Below are 18,778 nucleotides of genomic sequence, written 5' to 3' on the forward strand. Positions count from 1 at the left end.
ACCAATCACATCGTTCCTTACACCTCCAGGCCCCGCCCACTTTAGCAGCTCTGTTCGAAACGTTGTTATGGGCGGAGTTTCGGTGTTTTTGCGCTCTCAGGAAGTGCCCGTTAGCATGCTAGTTGCCGTGGTGAGCAATGAGGACGCTCTGAACGCGGAAGATAAGACTTGAGGAAGAACGTTGGACCACTGAGAACGATTAACAATGAACTATTTCTGCGTTTCACATTTTTAAGATGGGGAAAAATCAGGTACAAAACTTTTAAAACAACACTGCGGAACATTTCAGGCAAAGCTAGAACATCTCAGTCACCAGAAAATGTACTTTTGAATCAGTTACAGCATGAAATGTTAACGAGGTTTCTGAAATGAGAGCTGCTTTGTCATTATTAGTCTGAAATGTAAGGACAATTGAAAGGTTTTTTGTTTTTTTTTTCCTTTTTTTCTTTATAATATTTTAAAAAATCCATCCAAACACCACGATTGTTACGTCATTATTGTGTTTTAGTTTAATACTTTAAGCGTCCCGTTCCTGTTAAGTCCGGTGTGGTTTGCGGTTCCAGAGCGGTTTCTGTCTGAGGGGGCGGAGCTCAGGCCCCGCCCCTGTGACCTACACACATGCACACTACAGAACGGCCACGCCCCCCGACCCTCGCCGCTCACCGGAGCGCGGGGCGACGGCGAGGGGCGTGGGCCGGCAAATACAGTTATGAAATGTTGGGAGTGACCCTTTGGAACCAGGGCCCCAGGTGCGTCTGCGGGAGGGGGCTGAGGGGGGCTGGGGCACCATCAGCACGACCGATGCCGATGAGAAAGATAAAAAATGAGGCACAAAAATCGATGCTCTGACAAAAAATACCAAAATTCTAAAAATAGATTTCTGCGATAGTCCCTCCTGCAGCTGAATGAAAAGCCTCTACCATATGATTTTAACTCTTTTCTAAATAAAAAATGTCATTATCTTGGTACTTCATAGAAACTGATTTGCTCCTTATTAGAAATATATTAACTCGTCATTTCAATTAAAAAACAAATATCATAAATATGTTGCTAAATTTTGTACTTCTCATAAATAATATCCAGATACTATTTCCTGCTTTTATCAAACAATAGCCATGTTAGCAAAATAGCTCTGAGCACTAGACTGTGACACTGTGACTAAGTGTTGGTGGAAGAACGCAGGGGCTCGGGGGGTGCACCAGGGGGGTGCACCGGGGGGTGCACTGTGGGTGCACCGGGGGGGTGCACCAGGGGGTGCACTGTGGGTGCACCGGGGGGTGCACCGGGGGGGTGCACCGGGGGGGTGCACCGGGGGGGTGCACTGGCGTTACATTCAGCTCATGGTCTGGGGTCACATCGCTTCAGTGCGTCAGGACTCAAGGCAAATACTGGAGCGACACACAACTCCGACCCCTCAGCTTCAGCTTCACTACAACAACAACTCGTAGCATAGAAGTATATGATATAGTCTAATATGGACCCCTCCCTCTCCTGACTCCTAACCCCCCCACACCCATCCACCCCTCCCACTCTGACTCCTCCCACTCTCCTGACTCCTCCCACTCTCTCCTAACTCCTCCCTCTCTCTCCTGACTCCTCCCTCTCTCTCCTGACTCCTCCTCCTCCTCGTTTAGCTCCTCCCTCTCCTCGTCCCTCCCCCCGTTCCCTTACAGTATTGAAGTTTACTTAAACGTAGTAAATGTGCATCATGGAGCAGACGAGGCGCCTGCTGCTGATGCGGCGGCGGCGCGAGCGGTGGATTATGGTTGAAGCTAAGTGCTAAGCATATTGCTTGTGTCCACATTTACAGGGGCTCATCACTAACTAAGTCTTTCTGCGGATATAGAAGCTTCTGTGTGATTTTGTCAAAGATTCAGAGGGATTCGACTGTGTGTGTATAAAATACACCGGCTCCTGACGCGGCAGGAGATCCTCATGTGCATCTCGCCGCGGCTCTCAGTCCGACGGCGTCCGTTTGGTTTCAGACTAAAATGGGAATAAGGTGCTTCACTTTCGACTCTGGAAAAATAAACATTGATTTTGTTCAGTCTTTTCCAATTTCTGCGGTTCAGACTTTCACATTCTTTAGTTTATCAAAAGGGTATCTCAGGGCAACTCGAGAAGGCCAAAGATGCTACTGGAAACCAGTCGTCAACAGACACTGGCTCCATTCAACAAACACTATGGCAGGAAAGAAATGTACTAAAGTATTAAAGTACACGGGCTGCACCTGAACACGTGCAAATTTTACTGGAGCAGACCGAGGGGCACAGCTGAGACATAAGCACCGGCCCCTGGAGACAGGACACCGCTCACTCCTCACTGTCCGGTACTGAGGGCCCCCGAGGCCCCAGTGACCTCTGCTCCAGGGGCCGGGGCGTGGCTGTGTCTCGTGCGCTCGGACTCGGTCTGAGCACACAGATCGTGTGCTGAAGTGCTTTCAGAGCTGTGTAGTACCACACTGCTGCCACCAGGGGGAGCGTCTCTCTGGACGACTGCTCCTCCACCGCGTTTCTCTGTCCCAGCCCAGCACACACATCCTGTACCTGTTCTCCACTCTCCCTTTAGAGCCTGCAGAGTAAGGTGCTAGAAGATCCTCCCTCTCCTGTGGGCTGTGACTGTCTCTGCTTCTGCCTAAAAAATACTTCATTGATAAAAAACAAAACCATAAAACAAAAGAATAAAAGCTATGCTCATTAGAAAAGAAAACGTCTTATAAAATATATAGTTTATACTGTTTAAGAAACACAACCTTCTGTGGTTTGTAAAACAAAGTGTGTCTCCAAATCAGACATCATTTTGTAAACAAAAACCTTTATATACTGTACTAATAAAATATGAAGAGAAGAATAATAAGGTGGGTAAAGAAGAGGGCAGACTGTTAGGAGAATATCCGGATGGCCTGGGTCACCGTGCTGTGGCACACCGGGCACTCGGGCTGCTTGAGCTCACAGATGCGGATGGCACACTCCATACAGAACAGGTTGTGCCCGCAGGGCACCAGGGCGGCCGTCACTTTGCTCTCGAAGCAGGTCATACAGTCCCGCATGGAGGCCGGGGGGGAGTCGGGCAGAGGCAGGCGCCCGGGGAAGCCCTCCCCGCCCGAGGGCTCGCTGAGGGCGCGGCGCCCGGGGAAACCCTCTCCTCCGGAGGGCTCGCTGTGGGCGCGGCGGGCCTGGGCGTGCGTGGAGCCCGGGGGGGCCATGCCCGTGCTCTCGGGCAGGCTGGGGGACATTCTGGTGAGGGGCAGGGGCAGCCCCGCGAAGCTCTTGGAGCGCTGCTGCGTGTAGAAGGCCACCTGTTTGTAGTCCGAGTCCCAGCTGGAGCCGTCCGGCTCGAAGTAGGAGCAGGACTTGTCCCCGGAGCTGGAGAAGCTGTTCTTCTGGAACACGGCGTCGCCTCCGCCCACCACGGCCTCGGGGAAGTTCTGCCGGTAGCTGCTGAGGGGCTTGCGCTGCGAGCCCTGGACCCCCCACACTTGTTGCAGGCGGCTCTCCAGACCCCCTCCGCTGCTGGCCGGGCTCCCCCCGGACGAGCCCAGGCAGTCGTTCTCGTTGTTGTGGTCGTGGAGGCCTCCCGTCCTGAAGGCGATGTGAGCTTCGATCTCCTCGCGGGCGCGCTCCGCGTTGCTAGGCGACCCGGTGATCTCGAAGACGGGGTCCCTGTCGCGGCTCGGCGTGACGATGTAGGTGCAGGTCTGCTGCTGGATGCGTTTGATGGTGGAGCCTTTGGGGCCCACCACCAGCCCCACCACCCTGTAGGGCACCCGCACCTGGATGGTGGTCTGGCCGGGCAGAGGGGTGGGCGGGGACCCGCTGAAGCTCAGGCCCAGTTTGTTCCGAGAGGCTCGGAGCATGGAGAAGTGCTCGGCCGCGGAGATGATCTCACGACGGGCCAGAGCCACGTCCTCCTTACGCCCCGTGATCAGGAACACCGGCTCCTCCCCGCGAACCGGAGTCTTTATGTACGTGTTGGTCTTGGCCCGCAGAGCTTTGATCTTGCAGCCTGGACACACAGAGAGACACACACACACACACACACACACACACACACACACACACACACACATAAGAAGAGGTCAACACAAGAAGCAAATGTGCACTGAATAAAACAGCGTAAAGTCTAGTACAGCAGAACATGTGGGGCGAGCAGGTGGGCGTGGCAGGAGTAGTGGGTTACTCACAGTGCCACAGACGCCAGGATGGGCACCTCGGACTGGGCACCTCGGGATGAGCCATACAAACAATAGGTGTATATTAAACCGGAGCTTTTACAGAGTCTAAACTTCTCCTTTGTGACACTTGTGAGTGGAGCTGAACATAAACGTGCCTCAGACGGAGCAGAGGAGCTGGGCACAGGCAGCTCAGGGTGGAGCCCAAAAGAGCTGGAGATGTGGAGGATGAGAGGAGAGACTGTGGAAGAAAGGACGAGGAGGAGAGGATGTGGAGGAGTGGAGGAGTGGAGGATGAGGAGGATGAGGATGAGGATGAGGAGGATGAGGATGCAGTCTGTAGGAGCCGAGCGCAGAGGTGGGTGTGTGCGGCCAAACAAAAACACGCGGCTCTGGGCTCCGGGCTCCGCGCGGGGGTCTGGGGGCTCGGGGCTCTGGGGCAGGGGGAGTGGAGTCTGTGGACACGCGGGACACGGGGACGGGGGACACACACGTCCACGCGGGCTGGATTAGACTCTCACAGCTCCACGTGCTACGCTACAAACGCCAGGCTTTGTGTCTGTCCTGACGCGCCCCTCCCTACGCCACCTCTCCTCACCTCAGCGAGCCTCCGTCCGCGTCCCGCACTAAGCGCACTCCCGTCCCCCCGTCCCCCGTAACCCACGGCCCCCCGTCCCCCACGGCCCACCGGAGCGGCTCCCGCGGCCGTGTGCGGCGCCACAACTACTTTACACCGACACTGGGAACAAAGAGCCACGCTGCTCTTTGTCCAGGAGCGCAGCTGCCAGAGGAGACAGACCCGCGGCGCACGCGCCTCCCCGGGCACATCTCGGGACACCCTGTTCACCCGAGCCGTCCCGGGCTCTCCCGGGCTCTCCCGGGCCACGCGGGGCCAGCGTCGGCCGGGCTCCGGTGCCCGATGTCTGGCGCGCTCAGACGACAAAGGAAAGGGGTGCCGTGTCTGCGCGTGCATCAATGGCGTGTCTGTGGAGGCTCCTCGCGCGACCGGGGTCCGCTCCAAACACAAAGAAACAGCGGGAAAGTGTCGCCCGCGCGCTCAGCCCCGCACCCCCGCGGACCCGAGGCTCCGGGAGCCCCTCGGTCTCGCGCAGGTGTGGAGCGCATTACCTTGTCTGCCCACGATCTCCGCCACATGCTCGGAGCTCGGCACCGGGACGCACTCCGTGATGTTGCAGCCTCGCGCTTTGGTCTCGGAGCCGGGCTCGTACAGCGCGCACAGTTTGTTCTTGGCGGACAGAGGAGAGTCTCCGCCGGCCTTGTGCTGGTTGTTGTTGTTGTTGTTGCTCCGGTCCTGGACTCCTGGGGGGACAGAGCTGTCCTCGCCTTCTCCCAGACCCAACAGAGACAACTGGCCCAGAGCGACTCTGAGGGCGCGGGAGTCCTCCTCGTCTTCGTCGGGCGCCACGAGGAGCCCCTCGCTCCCGAAGGCAGAGCCGGGCACGTCCCCGGCGTAGCCCCCATTTTTCTCCATGATCCCTGCTAGAAGCAGCAGGCTCGGCATGGCTAACAAAGAGTACAAGACAAAGACAGCAGAGACTGAGCTCAGCCTTGCGCCACCGCCTCCTCCCTCTTCTCACAACACTCCTAACTCCGCCCCTGCCCGCCCCCTCCGCGCACACTGAGGGCGGCAGACTGAGCGGCAGACTGAGGGCGGGCCGCCGCTGCTCCCAGTCTCCTCCGGAGCCCGAGAGCAGCCCGACGGCCCCGACGGCCCGACGCGCCGAGCCCCGGAGCCCCGGAGCCCCAGAGCCCGGAGCACGGGCGCGGGGGCGGCGGAGAGCGGCGCGGACTCGCTCCGCGGAGTTTGACGCGTCCGCGCGGGCGGATGCGGAGCGTCGCTGCGTCGCGAGCACATGGTGTTGTTCATCAATACCAACATGGCCACGGTCCTCACCGCGTGGACGGCAGCTGGTGCATGCGCTGTGCCAGTAGGATACGGCACGTGTTACCAGGTGCGGCCGCGCTGCCGCGCGCCGCCATGTTTGCGCGGCAGAGCACGCGGCGCGGTTCTGAACGGCCCATAGTGAACAAAGAGTCTGCTGCCGCGCGCGACACGAGCCAAACCACGCCCCGCGGCAACGCGGCAACAAAGAGCAGCAGAAACACCGCGGCAACGCACGCGCCAACGCACGCGCCCGACGTGCGCGCAACACAAACAAAAGCCTCAAATCTACACAAACTATACACACATATGTACACACACACATACACACACACCAGACACACACACAAACTATACACACACACACATACACACACACCAGATACACACACAAACTATACACACACACCAGACAGACACACACAGACAGACACATAAACTATACACATGCATATACACACACACACTCATACACAGACTATACACACATATGTACATACATACAGACACACACAAACTAGACACACATACATACATATACACAGACACACACACACATGCACATACACAAACTATACACATATGTATAAACACACACATACACCAGACACACACAAACACACAAACTACAGACACACACACACCAGACACACACACACACCAGTCTAAAACCCCACACCAGGCCCTCAGACTCAGGTCCTCACACAGACCTGGATTGGGCCAGAACCCACAGGTCCTAAAGATCCTCAGGTCCCCACAGACCCTGGTCCCTCAGGTCCCCACAGACCCTGGTCCCTCAGTCCCTCGAGTTCCTCAAAGCTCCACTTCTGCTTCAGTTTTCATGAAGCAGAGTTCTGTTGTCAGCAGCTCGGCTCAGGGAGGAGAGTCTCGTGTTTGGCACAGATGGAGCTGGTCTCAGTGGGACAGATGTGAGGGTCACAGAGCACCCACGGGTGCTCAGTGGAAAAGGTTGGAGCAGAGGCAGTGACACTTGTGCGTGTAATTCTGAGAGGCCTGATCATTATCACATTATTACAGTGTTGATATTTCAGTTAAAACAAAAACTGTAGGTTGAATTTTCACTCGTGACAAACACAAACTGCACCTGTGTGTTTGTGCTCATGAACCAGGAGTCGAACTCAAACTCACAGAGGGACAAAATTAAAACCTGGGACAAAATCGTGGACCAAACTAAATATTTACTGAACAATTTCAACAGCATCTGCAGGTTTTCTCTTCTTTCCAGATCTGTAATGTTAAACCTTTTCTTATTCAAATAAATGTTTAATAATAGTTTTGCTTAAACACTGAATCCAGAACAAACAGAAAATAAAATAACAACATTTTAAATAAATAAATGTCTCTATAGTCGATCTGTGTGTAGCAGCAGCTCTGATACATGTTTGATTTGATCTCACAGGACAAATATAATTATATCACGGGCCAAATTTGGCCCCTGGGCCTGAGTTTGACATGTCTGACGTGGACAAACAAAACCACAGGTGTAAAGTTTATGGCAGAGGAGGGAGAGAAATAAAGAAAAAATATCCAAGCAAGAGCAACGTTACTTCAGAATAAAATTATTCAGGTCCAAGTAATGATCTGAGAAATTACTACTCAAGTAAAGAGTAACGAAAAGAGTAACTGCAACATCTGATTTTTTATTTGACGTGAATGTAATTTGACAAAACATGAAATAAGTCACAGAATCTGGTGTTTTCATAAATGACATTCAGATTATTTCATCATCACATGAAGCTTTTGTGACTTTAGACTCACAGCGGGAAGAGGAAACACAACTTTTACTCGAGTAAGAGTACTGTTACTTCAATACAACTATTACTCAAGTAGGAGTAAAAGTACTCTGCTAGAAAAGTAAATATATCTGAGTTCTACCCACCTCTGCTCTGTCCTCGTCCCTCTGAGTGGAGCGATGCGCGCGGTGGCCTGCAGGGGGCAGTGCGTCCTCATTTTCGGAGGAGCGCTCCCATCACAGCCCGGTGCGCACGTGCGGGTCAAAGGTCAGCCTCTGCAGCTCCTCCGCAGACGCTCCGGAGCACAGACCGTGCACACATGTCGCCGCACACCGGAGGATCTGTCCACAGCCGCGCGCACAGCTCCGCGCTCCAACCCGAGGAAGAGCGCACGGAACCGGACACCAGAACCGAGCCACCGAGACCGAACCACCGACACCGAGCCTGCGCCGTGGACATCTGCAAGTCAGGTGCGTGGGGCTTTATTTAAAAATCTAATTTATGTTTTCAGCCTGAATTATGAACTAAATAATTGCCTAAAATTGCTAAAAACTGTAAAAATGCTGAGAGATTTACGAATTTACGCACAGAATCAGGCGCGTTTTTCTCTTACAAAAGTGAAGCCATGGGGGAAAATCTGCTCTTAAATCTGAAAACACGAGCGTGAAAAAGCCTAAAACTCGCGTGGAAAGTGTCACAGAAATGCGAGGTGCGTGCGCGTGCCTGTAGATGGCGCTGTTTGCTCGTGCGTAAAAGTCTGATCCGCTCAGACCGTCGCAAAAGATCTGATCATGTTTTACGCACAGAATCTTTTTTTCAGTTTGATTTTGTTCAGGATTAATGGTCTTGAAAACCAGGTCTAAACCAGGTCTAAACCAGGTCTAAACCAGGTCTAAACCAGGTCTAAATTTTGGCTGAACCAGGATTAAATCAGGATTAAATGAGGACTAAAGTAGGTCTAAATTGGGACTAACCCATGTGTAAACAAGATCCCACCCACGCACAGAATCTTTTTTTCTGTTTGATTTTGTTCAGGATTAATGGTCTTGAAAACCAGGACTAAACCAGGACTAAACCAGGACTAAACCAGGACTAAACCAGGACTAAACCAGGACTAAACCAGGACTAAACCAGGACTAAATCAGTTCTAAATAAGGACTAAACAAGATCCAAACCAGGACCAGGACTAAACCAGGCCTATACTATGTCTAAATTAGGACAACATCAGGACTAAACCAGGTCTAAACCAGGTCTAAACCAGGTCTAAACCAGGACTAAACCAGGACTAAACCAGGACTAAACCAGGACTAAATCAGTTCTAAATAAGGACTAAACAAGATCCAAACCAGGACCAGGACTAAACCAGGCCTATACTATGTCTAAATTAGGACAACATCAGGTCTAAACCAGGTCTAAACCAGGTCTAAACCAGGTCTAAACCAGGTCTAAACCAGGTCTAAACCAGGATTATACTAGGTCTAAATTAGGACAACATCAGGACTAAACCAGGACAAAATTTTGGCTAAACCAGGTCTATACTAGGTCTAAATCAAGATTAAATCAGTTCTAAACCAGGTCTAAACTCGGTCTAAACAGGCATTTTATAAAAGTAAAAAACAGAATAGACCAACATCTCCTGTAGATGAAGAAAACCAGGACATTTTCTCAGTTTTTTCAGTTTTTGTCAGTGTTTGTTTCACTGACAGAACCCAGAGGAAATCTTCATCCACATGTTTCCGTCACGTTACGTCAGTGTGAACAGACCCTGTGTGTGTGTGTGTGTCTGTGTGTGTCTGTGTGTGTCTGTGTGTGTCTGTGTGTGTGTGTGTGTCTGTGTGTGTGTGTGTGTGTGTGTGTGTGTGTGTGTGTGTGTATTGTTTTTATAGTTGTCTAATTGTTTTGTGTTATTTATTTCTTTAAATCAGAGACTGGAGAAGGAAAGTTTAGTTCTAATCTGGTGCCAAACTTCTCTTTTTTTATTATGAGTTTAATGTGTCTGTGCTCTGTCCCTTCAAATAACTAAACTAAACTAAACTAAACTAAACTAAACTAAACTAAACTAAACTAAACTGTACTGAACCAAACTAAACCTAAACACCTTTCACTCTCAGACACCAGGAAAACGGAGAAAATGTTCTGGTTTTCTTCATCTACATTCGATGTCGGTCTTTTCTGTCTTATTCTGCTTTTATAGAATAAATCAGTTCTAAACCAGGACTAAACTCGGTCTAAATATTCAGTCTTGATTTAGACCTAGTATAGTCCTGGTTTGGATCTTGTTTAGTTCTTATTTAGAACTGATTTAGTTTTGATTTAGACCTAGAATAGTCCTGGTCGAGTCCTGGTCGAGTCCTGGTCGAGTCCTGGTCGAGTCCTGGTCGAGTCCTGGTCGAGTCCTGGTCGAGTCCTGGTTTAGTCCTGGTTTAGTCCTATTTTAGTCCTGGTTTAGTCCTATTTTAGTCCTGGTTTGGATCTTGTTTAGTTCTTATTTAGAACTGATTTAGTCTTGATTTAGACCTAGAATAGTCCTGGTTGAGTCCGGGTTGAGTCCGGGTTGAGTCCGGGTTGAGTCCGGGTTGAGTCCGGGTTGAGTCCGGGTTGAGTCCGGGTTTAGTTCTGATGTAGTTTAATGTCTTTCTGCTCTGTCCCTTCAAATAAACACTGAACTAAACTGAACTAGAATTTTAAAGGCATTTCCTTTTTTATTTTTTAAAATTCTGCTTTGAGTTTGTCATAAATAGTAAAAAAAAATTGAAAGGAAATGATGCTGGTGAGTTTAAGTTCAGGGACTAAAAATGTAGATTTAAAAATGGGAGAGAAAAAAAAAGGAAGAAAAAGTGAGAAAAGGATTTTCCCTTATGATTTGGCCGTAATGTGTCAGTGTAAAACAGGAGAGTCAAACTCATTTTGTTCCGGGGGTCGAGTCCAACCGACTTTGATCCAAAGTGTCCGGATCAGAAAACTCATGTCATATAAACCCCAAAAATAACAATTTGTTCAAATATTTGGGCCGGATCTGGCCCCCGGGCCGTATGTTTGACACCTGTGGTGTAAAGAGTCTAGTGGTTTGTTTACGCTGCACCAACACGTCACTTTTGTTTAATTTAATCAAGTTTGTGTCGGTGTTTGTGGTCAGGGGGAATTTTTTTTTTTTTCTTTTTTTTTTGTATTTGTTGTGGGTGTTGCTTTGTTTTGTTTGATTGTTGTATTTTTTTATGTTATATTCTGTTGTCCTTAATAAAAAAAAATAAAAAAAGTTCCCACCTCTGGAAATTGACTTAAAAACTATGAAATAATTTGTCCATTGCAGCAAGATCATTTAACTTCTCAACTTCTCTTAAATTAAACGACGTCTAGACGAGAATAAAACATCTTAAAACTCATAATTATAACCTGATAAAGACGACGTTTACACTGAAATGAAACAAATCACCGTATCAGAAATGATCTGCGTCCAGACACGACGTTTCTGTGTCTAAGTTTTCTGTATCCACACAACTTTGAGAATATTTGTTTACATTTTACACAAACTAAACTTAAAACCACATGACTCATTTACATAAACGAGTGTGTGATAAAAACAGTTCTGTCCTTGTGTCGCTGATGTGGTTCAGTTTCTGTTGGACTAAAGGACACGACTCAGGCCCCGTTTACACACACCAGAGTTTTTAAAAATTGAGACATTTCCCTTCGTTTGTTCCCGTCTTTTACAGGCAGACGGCAGATTCGTCTCTGAAAACAAATCTTTCTAAAAACTCCGGCTCGAGTGGAGATTGTGGAAAACTCCGGCTTCACGTTTGTGTGTAAACTGAGATAAACAGAGTTTTAGGAGCTGAAAGTGCGACAGACGTTTACCTGTTGCTCTGATGATGACAGTGTGAGACATACAGAAGGAACAGGGTCCGACATTAACCCATCACACCCCCAAAAAGATTCAAAAGGAACATTTTGAGGGGCTAAAATGGAGTTAAATAGATAAAGTCCAGACGCCGTCGCACACGGACCTGGACAGGGTCAGACTGATGTTTCCAACGGGCAAAGTTCTTCTCAGGTGGAGGTGGACAAACCCCCACTGCAGCTCATCTGTGTCTTCATGTGTTTCACTCACACAGATGATGTTTCAGATCATGAGCAGATGAACCAGGTCAGTGATTTTGACACTTCCTTAACAGATCTGTGGAGAGGCGAGCCGCTCACTGATGCACATTTTTCAAGGTATTTGTTAGTAATATTTACAACTGTAATGAAATAAATGCTGCAGGTTTGAATCTGACCCAGAGGCTCGTGATGTTCTGACGCTGTGAGGACGAACAGAACAGAAGGAGGGAAATATTCATTTATCAAAACTCGACTGTGTAAATGTAGCTTCAGTGGAATATGAGTGTTCTCCCTGTGACAGAGGGGTGTTCTCTCTGTGTCAGAGGGGTGTTCTCTCTGTGACAGAGGGGTGTTCTCTCTCTGTGACAGAGGGGTGTTCTCTCTGTGTGACAGAGAGGGGTGTTCTCTCTGTGACAGAGGGTGTTCTCTCTGTGTGTCAGAGGGGTGTGTTCTCTCTGTGTCAGAGGGGTCAGAGGGGTGTTCTCTCTGTGACAGAGGGGTGTTCTCTCTGTGTGTCAGAGGGGTGTTTCTCTCTGTGTCAGAGGGGTGTTCTCTCTCTGTGTCAGAGGGTGTGTTCTCTCTCTGTGACAGAGGGGTGTTCTCTCTCTGTGACAGAGGGGTGTTCTCTCTGTGTGTCAGAGGGGTGTTCTCTCTGTGTGACAGAGGGGTGTTCTCTCTGTGTGACAGAGGGGTGTTCTCTCTGTGTGTCAGAGGGGTGTTCTCTCTCTGTGTCAGAGGGGTGTTCTCTCTGTGTCAGAGGGGTGTTCTCTCTGTGTGACAGAGGGGTGTTCTCTCTGTGTGTCAGAGGGGTGTTCTCTCTGTGACAGAGGGGTGTTCTCTCTGTGACAGAGGGGTGTTCTCTCTGTGTGACAGAGGGGTGTGTGTCAGAGGGGTGTTCTCTCTGTGTCAGAGGGGTGTTCTCTCTGTGACAGAGGGGTGTTCTCTCTGTGTGTCAGAGGGGTGTTCTCTCTGTGTGTGACAGAGGGGTGTTTCTCTCTGTGTGTGACAGAGGGGTGTTTCTCTCAGAGGGGTGTTCTCTCTGTGTCAGAGGGGTGTTCTCTCTGTGTGTCAGAGGGGTGTTCTCTCTCTGTGTCAGAGGGGTGTTCTCTCTGTGGTGTGTCAGAGGGGTGTTCTCTCTGTGTGTCAGAGGGGTGTTCTCTCTGTGTGTCAGAGGGGTGTTCTCTCTGTGTGTCAGAGGGGTGTTCTCTCTGTGTGTCAGAGGGGTGTTCTCTCTGTGTGTCAGAGGGGTGTTCTCTCTGTCTCTCTGTGTCAGAGGGGTGTTTCTCTCTGTGTGACAGAGGGGCTCTCTGGTGTGTTTCTCTCTGTGTGTGACAGAGGGGTGTTCTCTCTGTGTGACAGAGGGGTGTTCTCTCTGTGACAGAGGGGTGTTCTCTCTGTGACAGAGGGGTGTTCTGCTGATGTTCAGTCTGTTCTGTGTTTGTGTCGTGTTGTTGGTTCATGTGAAACTTTTCACACATTACACGTGTGCAGGTGGTGCACACAGACACACATTTATGTGAATGGACACATATTGTGTGTCTTAGTGTTTTGTGGGTGAGACTCGGCGGTGACAGACACACATCAGAGTATCAGAGTTTTCAGGAGTCCCACAGTCCCCGTCACATCTGGACCAACATGAACTCCAACAACACCACTCACATACACACTAGTGTGAACGAACCACTGTACACACACAACAACACACACTGTACACACAACAACACCACTCACATACACACTAGTGTGAACCAACACTGTACACACAACAACACCACTCACATACACACTAGTGTGAACGGGGCCTAAGTCAGTTTTATCAAGTCAAGTCTCAAGTCCTAAAAATAGTGACTCAGGTCTGATTTGAATCCAAGTCACGACTCAAGTCTTTGGAAAATGACTTAAAATTTGTGAAATGATGTGTTCATGCAGCGAGATCATTTTATTTCTCAAGTTTTCTTAAATGAATCAACCTCTAGACAAGAAAAACTCGTAATTATCACCTGATTTAAGTTTAAGATCTGCTGGGATCAGAGGTGTGTTTGGTTGGATCTTGTTTTCCTCGTCTCCAGAGAAACGCTCCGGTCGTGTTTGTGGAAGTTTAAATCTAAACCTCACATACAGTTTCTTCTTTAAGTGCGGTGTTTGCTGTGGTGATGAAATGTCAGCTCACGGCGGCAGGTTCAGACTCATACACACACACACACACACACCTCTGACTCTGTGTGTGTGTGTGTGTGTGTGGAGCAGGAATGAGGAAACCCGTGGAGTATTTGAGGTATGCTGAAGGACGGGTGGAGGAGGAGGGCGGGCTCAGGCGGGGCGGGGCTCAGGGCGGGGCTCAGGGCGGGGCACAGGCGGTTTGGATGCTCCTGCGGTCGGCGACGACCTGCGACATCAAACACAAACTTACACAAAACCAAGTCACTCCGGAGGACAAATCACACGAGCCAAAACATGCATAATGAAAAAGAAAAAAACATATAAGTCACACTTTTTGTCGAGGAGGCAAAACAAGTGAAGTGGCAAAACCAGAATTAATTATAGGTATTCTATCGATATATACGATATGTCAGAATTCATTTTGTGTTTAAAAAATATGAGCTTGGTCAAGTGGTAACGGAGGGAAACAGGGTCAGATTTTTGACATTCAAATGTCTCTTATTCAGAAACTAGAGGAACTATTGAAATAAGTAAAGTATCAGAATGTAGGAAAGAGTTACACTCCAACAGGGTCAAGTTAAACCTGTGAGATTCTTTCAAGTTCAAGACAAAAAATAAAAAAACTCATGTCGGTAACGGAGGGAATGAAATATGCAGCACTTTTTGGTCAATAAATCCAAACAGTGATAACTCTTGGTTCTCACTTCCATATCCTTAACAAACTGGTTTGAATATTTGCTTCATATAGTTTTCTACCATATGGTACAAGATTAGGTTGAAAAACCTCTGACTTTTTGACTCATGAGATTTTTTTATTAAGAAAGGTTCATGGTAACGGAGGGAAAAGTAACAGAGGAAACAGAAGAAAAGGTGAAAACAGAAAGAACAGGTGAAGAACAGACTGTTAACGTCACATATTTCACAGTTGTTCTACCAAACTTTTGATCGTTGTTATTTGAACAGAGTGGAGGAGCACAAGTTTACAACATTTCAGCCTCTGTGTGTGTGATATTTACGGGGATATCGACCTGTGAAAACGAACGAGAAAAAATGACACGATTTTGGGCCTGAAAACTGACACATCCTCCCCTCATAAAATGAGCTGGAACTTAAAAAGTATTGATCGAAAATCACTAAAACTTCACACTATTTGGTCATTTTTTCAAATGTTTTGAGATTGTGCGTGGGCCATTTGTTGAAACGACGTGGAATGACCCAGGAGTTTGTTTTTTGCAGTTCTGGAGACGCAGGTTCAGTTGTGATTTATAAAAATAGTGAAAGTGCAGATCACAGAGCCTCATCAAGTTTATTATTTATAAAAACATTAACTCTGACCTGAAAACCAAACGTGTGTGTGTGTGTGTGTGTGTGTGTCTGTGTGTGTGTGTGTGTGTGTGTGTGTGTCTGTGTGTGTGTGTGTGTTTATCTCCACACAATGTGTAAAGTGATTGATGTTCTTCTGTGGTTTTGTGGTGATGGAACCAAATACAAATCTGAGTAAATATCAGTCAGTCAAACTTTATTCATACAGCGATTTTCAGACAAAAAAATGCAACATAAAACAAATGGAGAAACATTTACAACATGATTAAAATCTGTGAACAGTTTGTGTGTTTGTGGTTTTAATGTTCTAGTTTTAAAAAGTTTCTATGATCAAACTGAACGTGCAGCGTCAGTGTTTCACCTGCAGATACAAACACCACTTTTTAAATTAAACTTTATTTATCTCACACTTTTCATACATTTGAAATTTAGCACCAAGAGTTTCACCTGCAACAGAAAAATTATAATAATGAAAAACAAAAGCCCCGCCCCCTTTTTTATCCACATACAAAACAACTTAAAGTTTAGAAGATAAAAAATAGATAAAATAAAAAAAGATCAAATAAAAATGGAGACTAAGTAAAATAGTAATAATTAGTAATAATTTAGTTTAAAACATATATAATAATAACAATAATGTTACGTACCTTTTTATTTTGATACGATCCTAAACGATAAAATGTTGTGTCGTCTTTGTCATTATTATTCATTTGTATGACCATAAATGGAAACAAAGTAAAAGTATCTTTACTTTAATTCCTACTCAAGTAAAAGTAAAAGTAACCATCTAAAAATCTACTCGAGTAAAAGTAAAAGTACTTCATTTAAAATGTAATTTGAGTAAAAGTTTCTTAGTTACTTTGAATTATTTGATGTAAAAAAGAATGAGTCATAAATCTGATCCAGCACAAGTCGTTTTAATCGACTTTTAGGTGAAACAGACAAACTTTTTACATTTTAAAGACAAATGAGCTCATGAACACAAACACTGAGCTCGTTCTTCTTTTTATAGAACCTAGAACATAACAAATTAAATAAATTAACAATAACAACAATTTTTGATCGCTGACGGCTCTGTTCAGTGGGACAGGCACATTTTGCATTTTTATGTTATTCTCTATTTTGCGCTTGAACGTAAATGTCCGAGGTTTGGCTGAGGGTTTCTGTCACTTTCCTCTCGAGAATTATTCAGTTACTCAATCTTCTTGAACGTCGTCCATGTCGACCTCCATCTGTGACTCGGCTCCAGCCTCGTCCAAGTTCATCCAAAATAAAGTGAAAGTACAAAGACTGAACATTCTAGAGTGAAAATGCTGCACGTGCAAGAGTAAAAGTAAAATGACCTAAACTACTCTCAAAAGTTTTACAACACCACACTTTTTCCATTTTTTTTCCCATTTCCTGTTGACCAAAATATATTTTAAACTTTAGATTGTCGTGTGCGTCGACGTTTGTCAGATGGAACAGCTGAACTCACTCGAGGCTCCTTCTTTTTACAAAACAAATCAAATATTGTTCAGAAAGTTCTTCCCAAAGTCTGTTGCAGAAGTTTTCATAAATGTGTGACACTTTGGTTGCTTCACTCTTCAGTCTTCAGCTCGATGGAGTTTAAGTCTGGACTCTGAGCCGCTGCTCGACGCTCCACGTTTTCAAGATTTACCGTCTTGTTCTTTTTTTTCCCTGAGTTGGTTTTGGCAGAACTTGGACTTGTGTTTTGATCTTTTATCTTTTTTTTTAACCTCTGTCTGTTCAGTTTTTACCTTTGGACCATTTCAAGCGACTCGTTGGATTTACACGACTTGAACTGCAATAAAAATCTGTAAAAAGTGAGGTGTTCTAAAACTTTTGACCTGTAGTTTATTTCAAAAACTAGTTTAAAAAATGACAAATTACTCATAAAACTTCTCAGTTACAGTAACATGAGCAGTGTTGGGAGCAACGTGTTATAAAAGCAACAAATTACTGTAATATGTTTTTTTTTTTGCTGTAATGCAGTAATGTGGCATTTAATATTTTACTCGGTACAAATGTGAGTATCGTGCGTTACAAAGCTTTTTAAACCTGGATTGAAGTGGTGGGTTTTTCATTTTTCATGATGCAAATTTGCTAAAATCACGGTGACATCAGCAGCGATGAAACGCCGGAGACGCGCCCACGTAGACCGTCAGGTGACCGCGGGCGAAAGGACCGACGCAGAAGAACAACTGACGCCCGAACGAACTTTACAGACTGCACAAGTTCTAGTCCAAGATTAGTCCTGGTTTACACCTGGTTTAGTCTTGATTTAAACCTGTTTAGTCCTGGTTCAGTTCTGGTTTAGACTTCAGGTTAGTCCTGGTTTAGACCTCAGTTTAGTCCTGGTTTAGACCTGGTTTAGTCCTGGTTTAGACCTGGTTTAGTCCTGGTTTAGACCTCAGTTTAGTCCTGGTTCAGTTCTGGTTCAGTCTTGGTTCAGTCTTGGTTCAGTCCTGGTTCAGTCCTGGTTCAGTCCTGGTTTAGTCCTCAGTTTAGTCCTGGTTCAGTTCTGGTTTAGTCCTGGTTCAGTCTGGTTCAGTCTGGTTCAGTTCTGGTTCAGTTCCTGGTTCAGTCTTCTGGTTTAGTCTGGTTAGTCTGGTAGTCCTGGTTTAGTCCTGGTTTAGTCCTGGTTTAGTCCTGGTTCAGTCTGGTTTAGTCCTGGTTTTCTGGTTTAGTCCTGGTTCAGTCTGGTTCAGTCCTGGTTCAGTCCTGGTTTAGTCCTGGTTAGTCCTGGTCAGTCTGGTTTAGTCCTGGTTCAGTCCTGGTTTAGTCTTAGTCCTGGTTTAGTCCTGGTTTAGTCCTGGTTCAGTCCTGGTTAGTCCTGGTTCAGTTCTGTTTAGTTCCTGGTTCAGTCCTGGTTCAGTCTGGTTCTGGTTCAGTCCTGGTTCAGTTAGTCCTGGTTCAGTCCTGGTTCAGTCCTGGTGGTTCAGTCCTGGTTTCTGGTTCAGTCCTGGTTCAGTCCTGGTTCAGTCCTGGTTTAGTCCTGGTTCAGTCCTGGTTCAGTCCTGGTTCAGTTCAGTCCTGGTTCAGTCAGTCCTGGTTCAGTCCTGGTTCAGTCCTGGTTCAGTCCTGGTTCAGTTCTGGTTTAGTCCTGGTTTAGTCCTGGTTCAGTCCATATTCGGCACAAAAGTTCTGCATCTTCGCAGTTATTTTGGTGAGTAAATTCAAAGTGCTGCAGTCGTCGTGTCATATTTTACATATTGTAATTTAATGAATCACTTTGAAATGACAGAAACGCGTCATAAATAAAAAACACATTACAGTTTTAAAGTCACTTGCCCAACAGTAACATGAGTAAACGTAATTTGTCACTTTCCATTCTTGGTTTGAATTTATATTTTGTCTCTTATTTAA

General features: G+C 47.0%; 2 protein-coding genes across 2 annotated transcripts in view; one reads left to right on the forward strand and one right to left on the reverse strand.

Annotated features, from left to right (window-relative positions):
• Nucleotides 1–1,647: 1,647 nt before the first annotated feature.
• On the reverse strand, nt 1,648–5,745 carry mex3a (mex-3 RNA binding family member A). The gene is made up of 2 exons (XM_055164069.1): nt 5,300–5,745; nt 1,648–4,005 (listed from the first exon to the last, which is right to left on the reverse strand). Exons 1-2 carry the CDS (start codon nt 5,691–5,693, stop codon nt 2,882–2,884), a joined length of 1,518 nt encoding a protein of 505 aa, XP_055020044.1. The 5' UTR covers nt 5,694–5,745; the 3' UTR covers nt 1,648–2,881.
• A 2,438-nt stretch (nt 5,746–8,183) lies between these two features.
• The window catches only part of LOC129411829 (lamin-A-like), a 49,085-nt gene continuing 38,490 nt past the window's right edge, over nt 8,184–18,778 (forward strand). The window contains exon 1 of the mRNA XM_055163935.1: nt 8,184–8,298. The gene's annotated coding sequence lies outside the window, so the exon portion shown is untranslated. The remainder of the gene's footprint in view (nt 8,299–18,778) is intronic.

Source organism: Boleophthalmus pectinirostris, unplaced genomic scaffold (genome assembly GCF_026225935.1).
Source record: "Boleophthalmus pectinirostris isolate CB_2022bp ecotype Guang Dong unplaced genomic scaffold, ASM2622593v1 HiC_scaffold_6, whole genome shotgun sequence".
Classification (NCBI taxonomy): domain Eukaryota; kingdom Metazoa; phylum Chordata; class Actinopteri; order Gobiiformes; family Gobiidae; genus Boleophthalmus; species Boleophthalmus pectinirostris.

Bases quoted from the DNA above. Each gene is read 5' to 3' on its own strand.
- mex3a (XM_055164069.1), bottom strand. From the start codon at position 5,693: ATGCCGAGCCTGCTGCTTCTAGCAGGGATCATGGAGAAAAATGGGGGC. The intron at 4,006-5,299 runs GTAATGCGCTCC...CTGTGTGTCCAG, and splicing joins GGAGATCGTGGGCAGACAAG to GCTGCAAGATCAAAGCTCTG.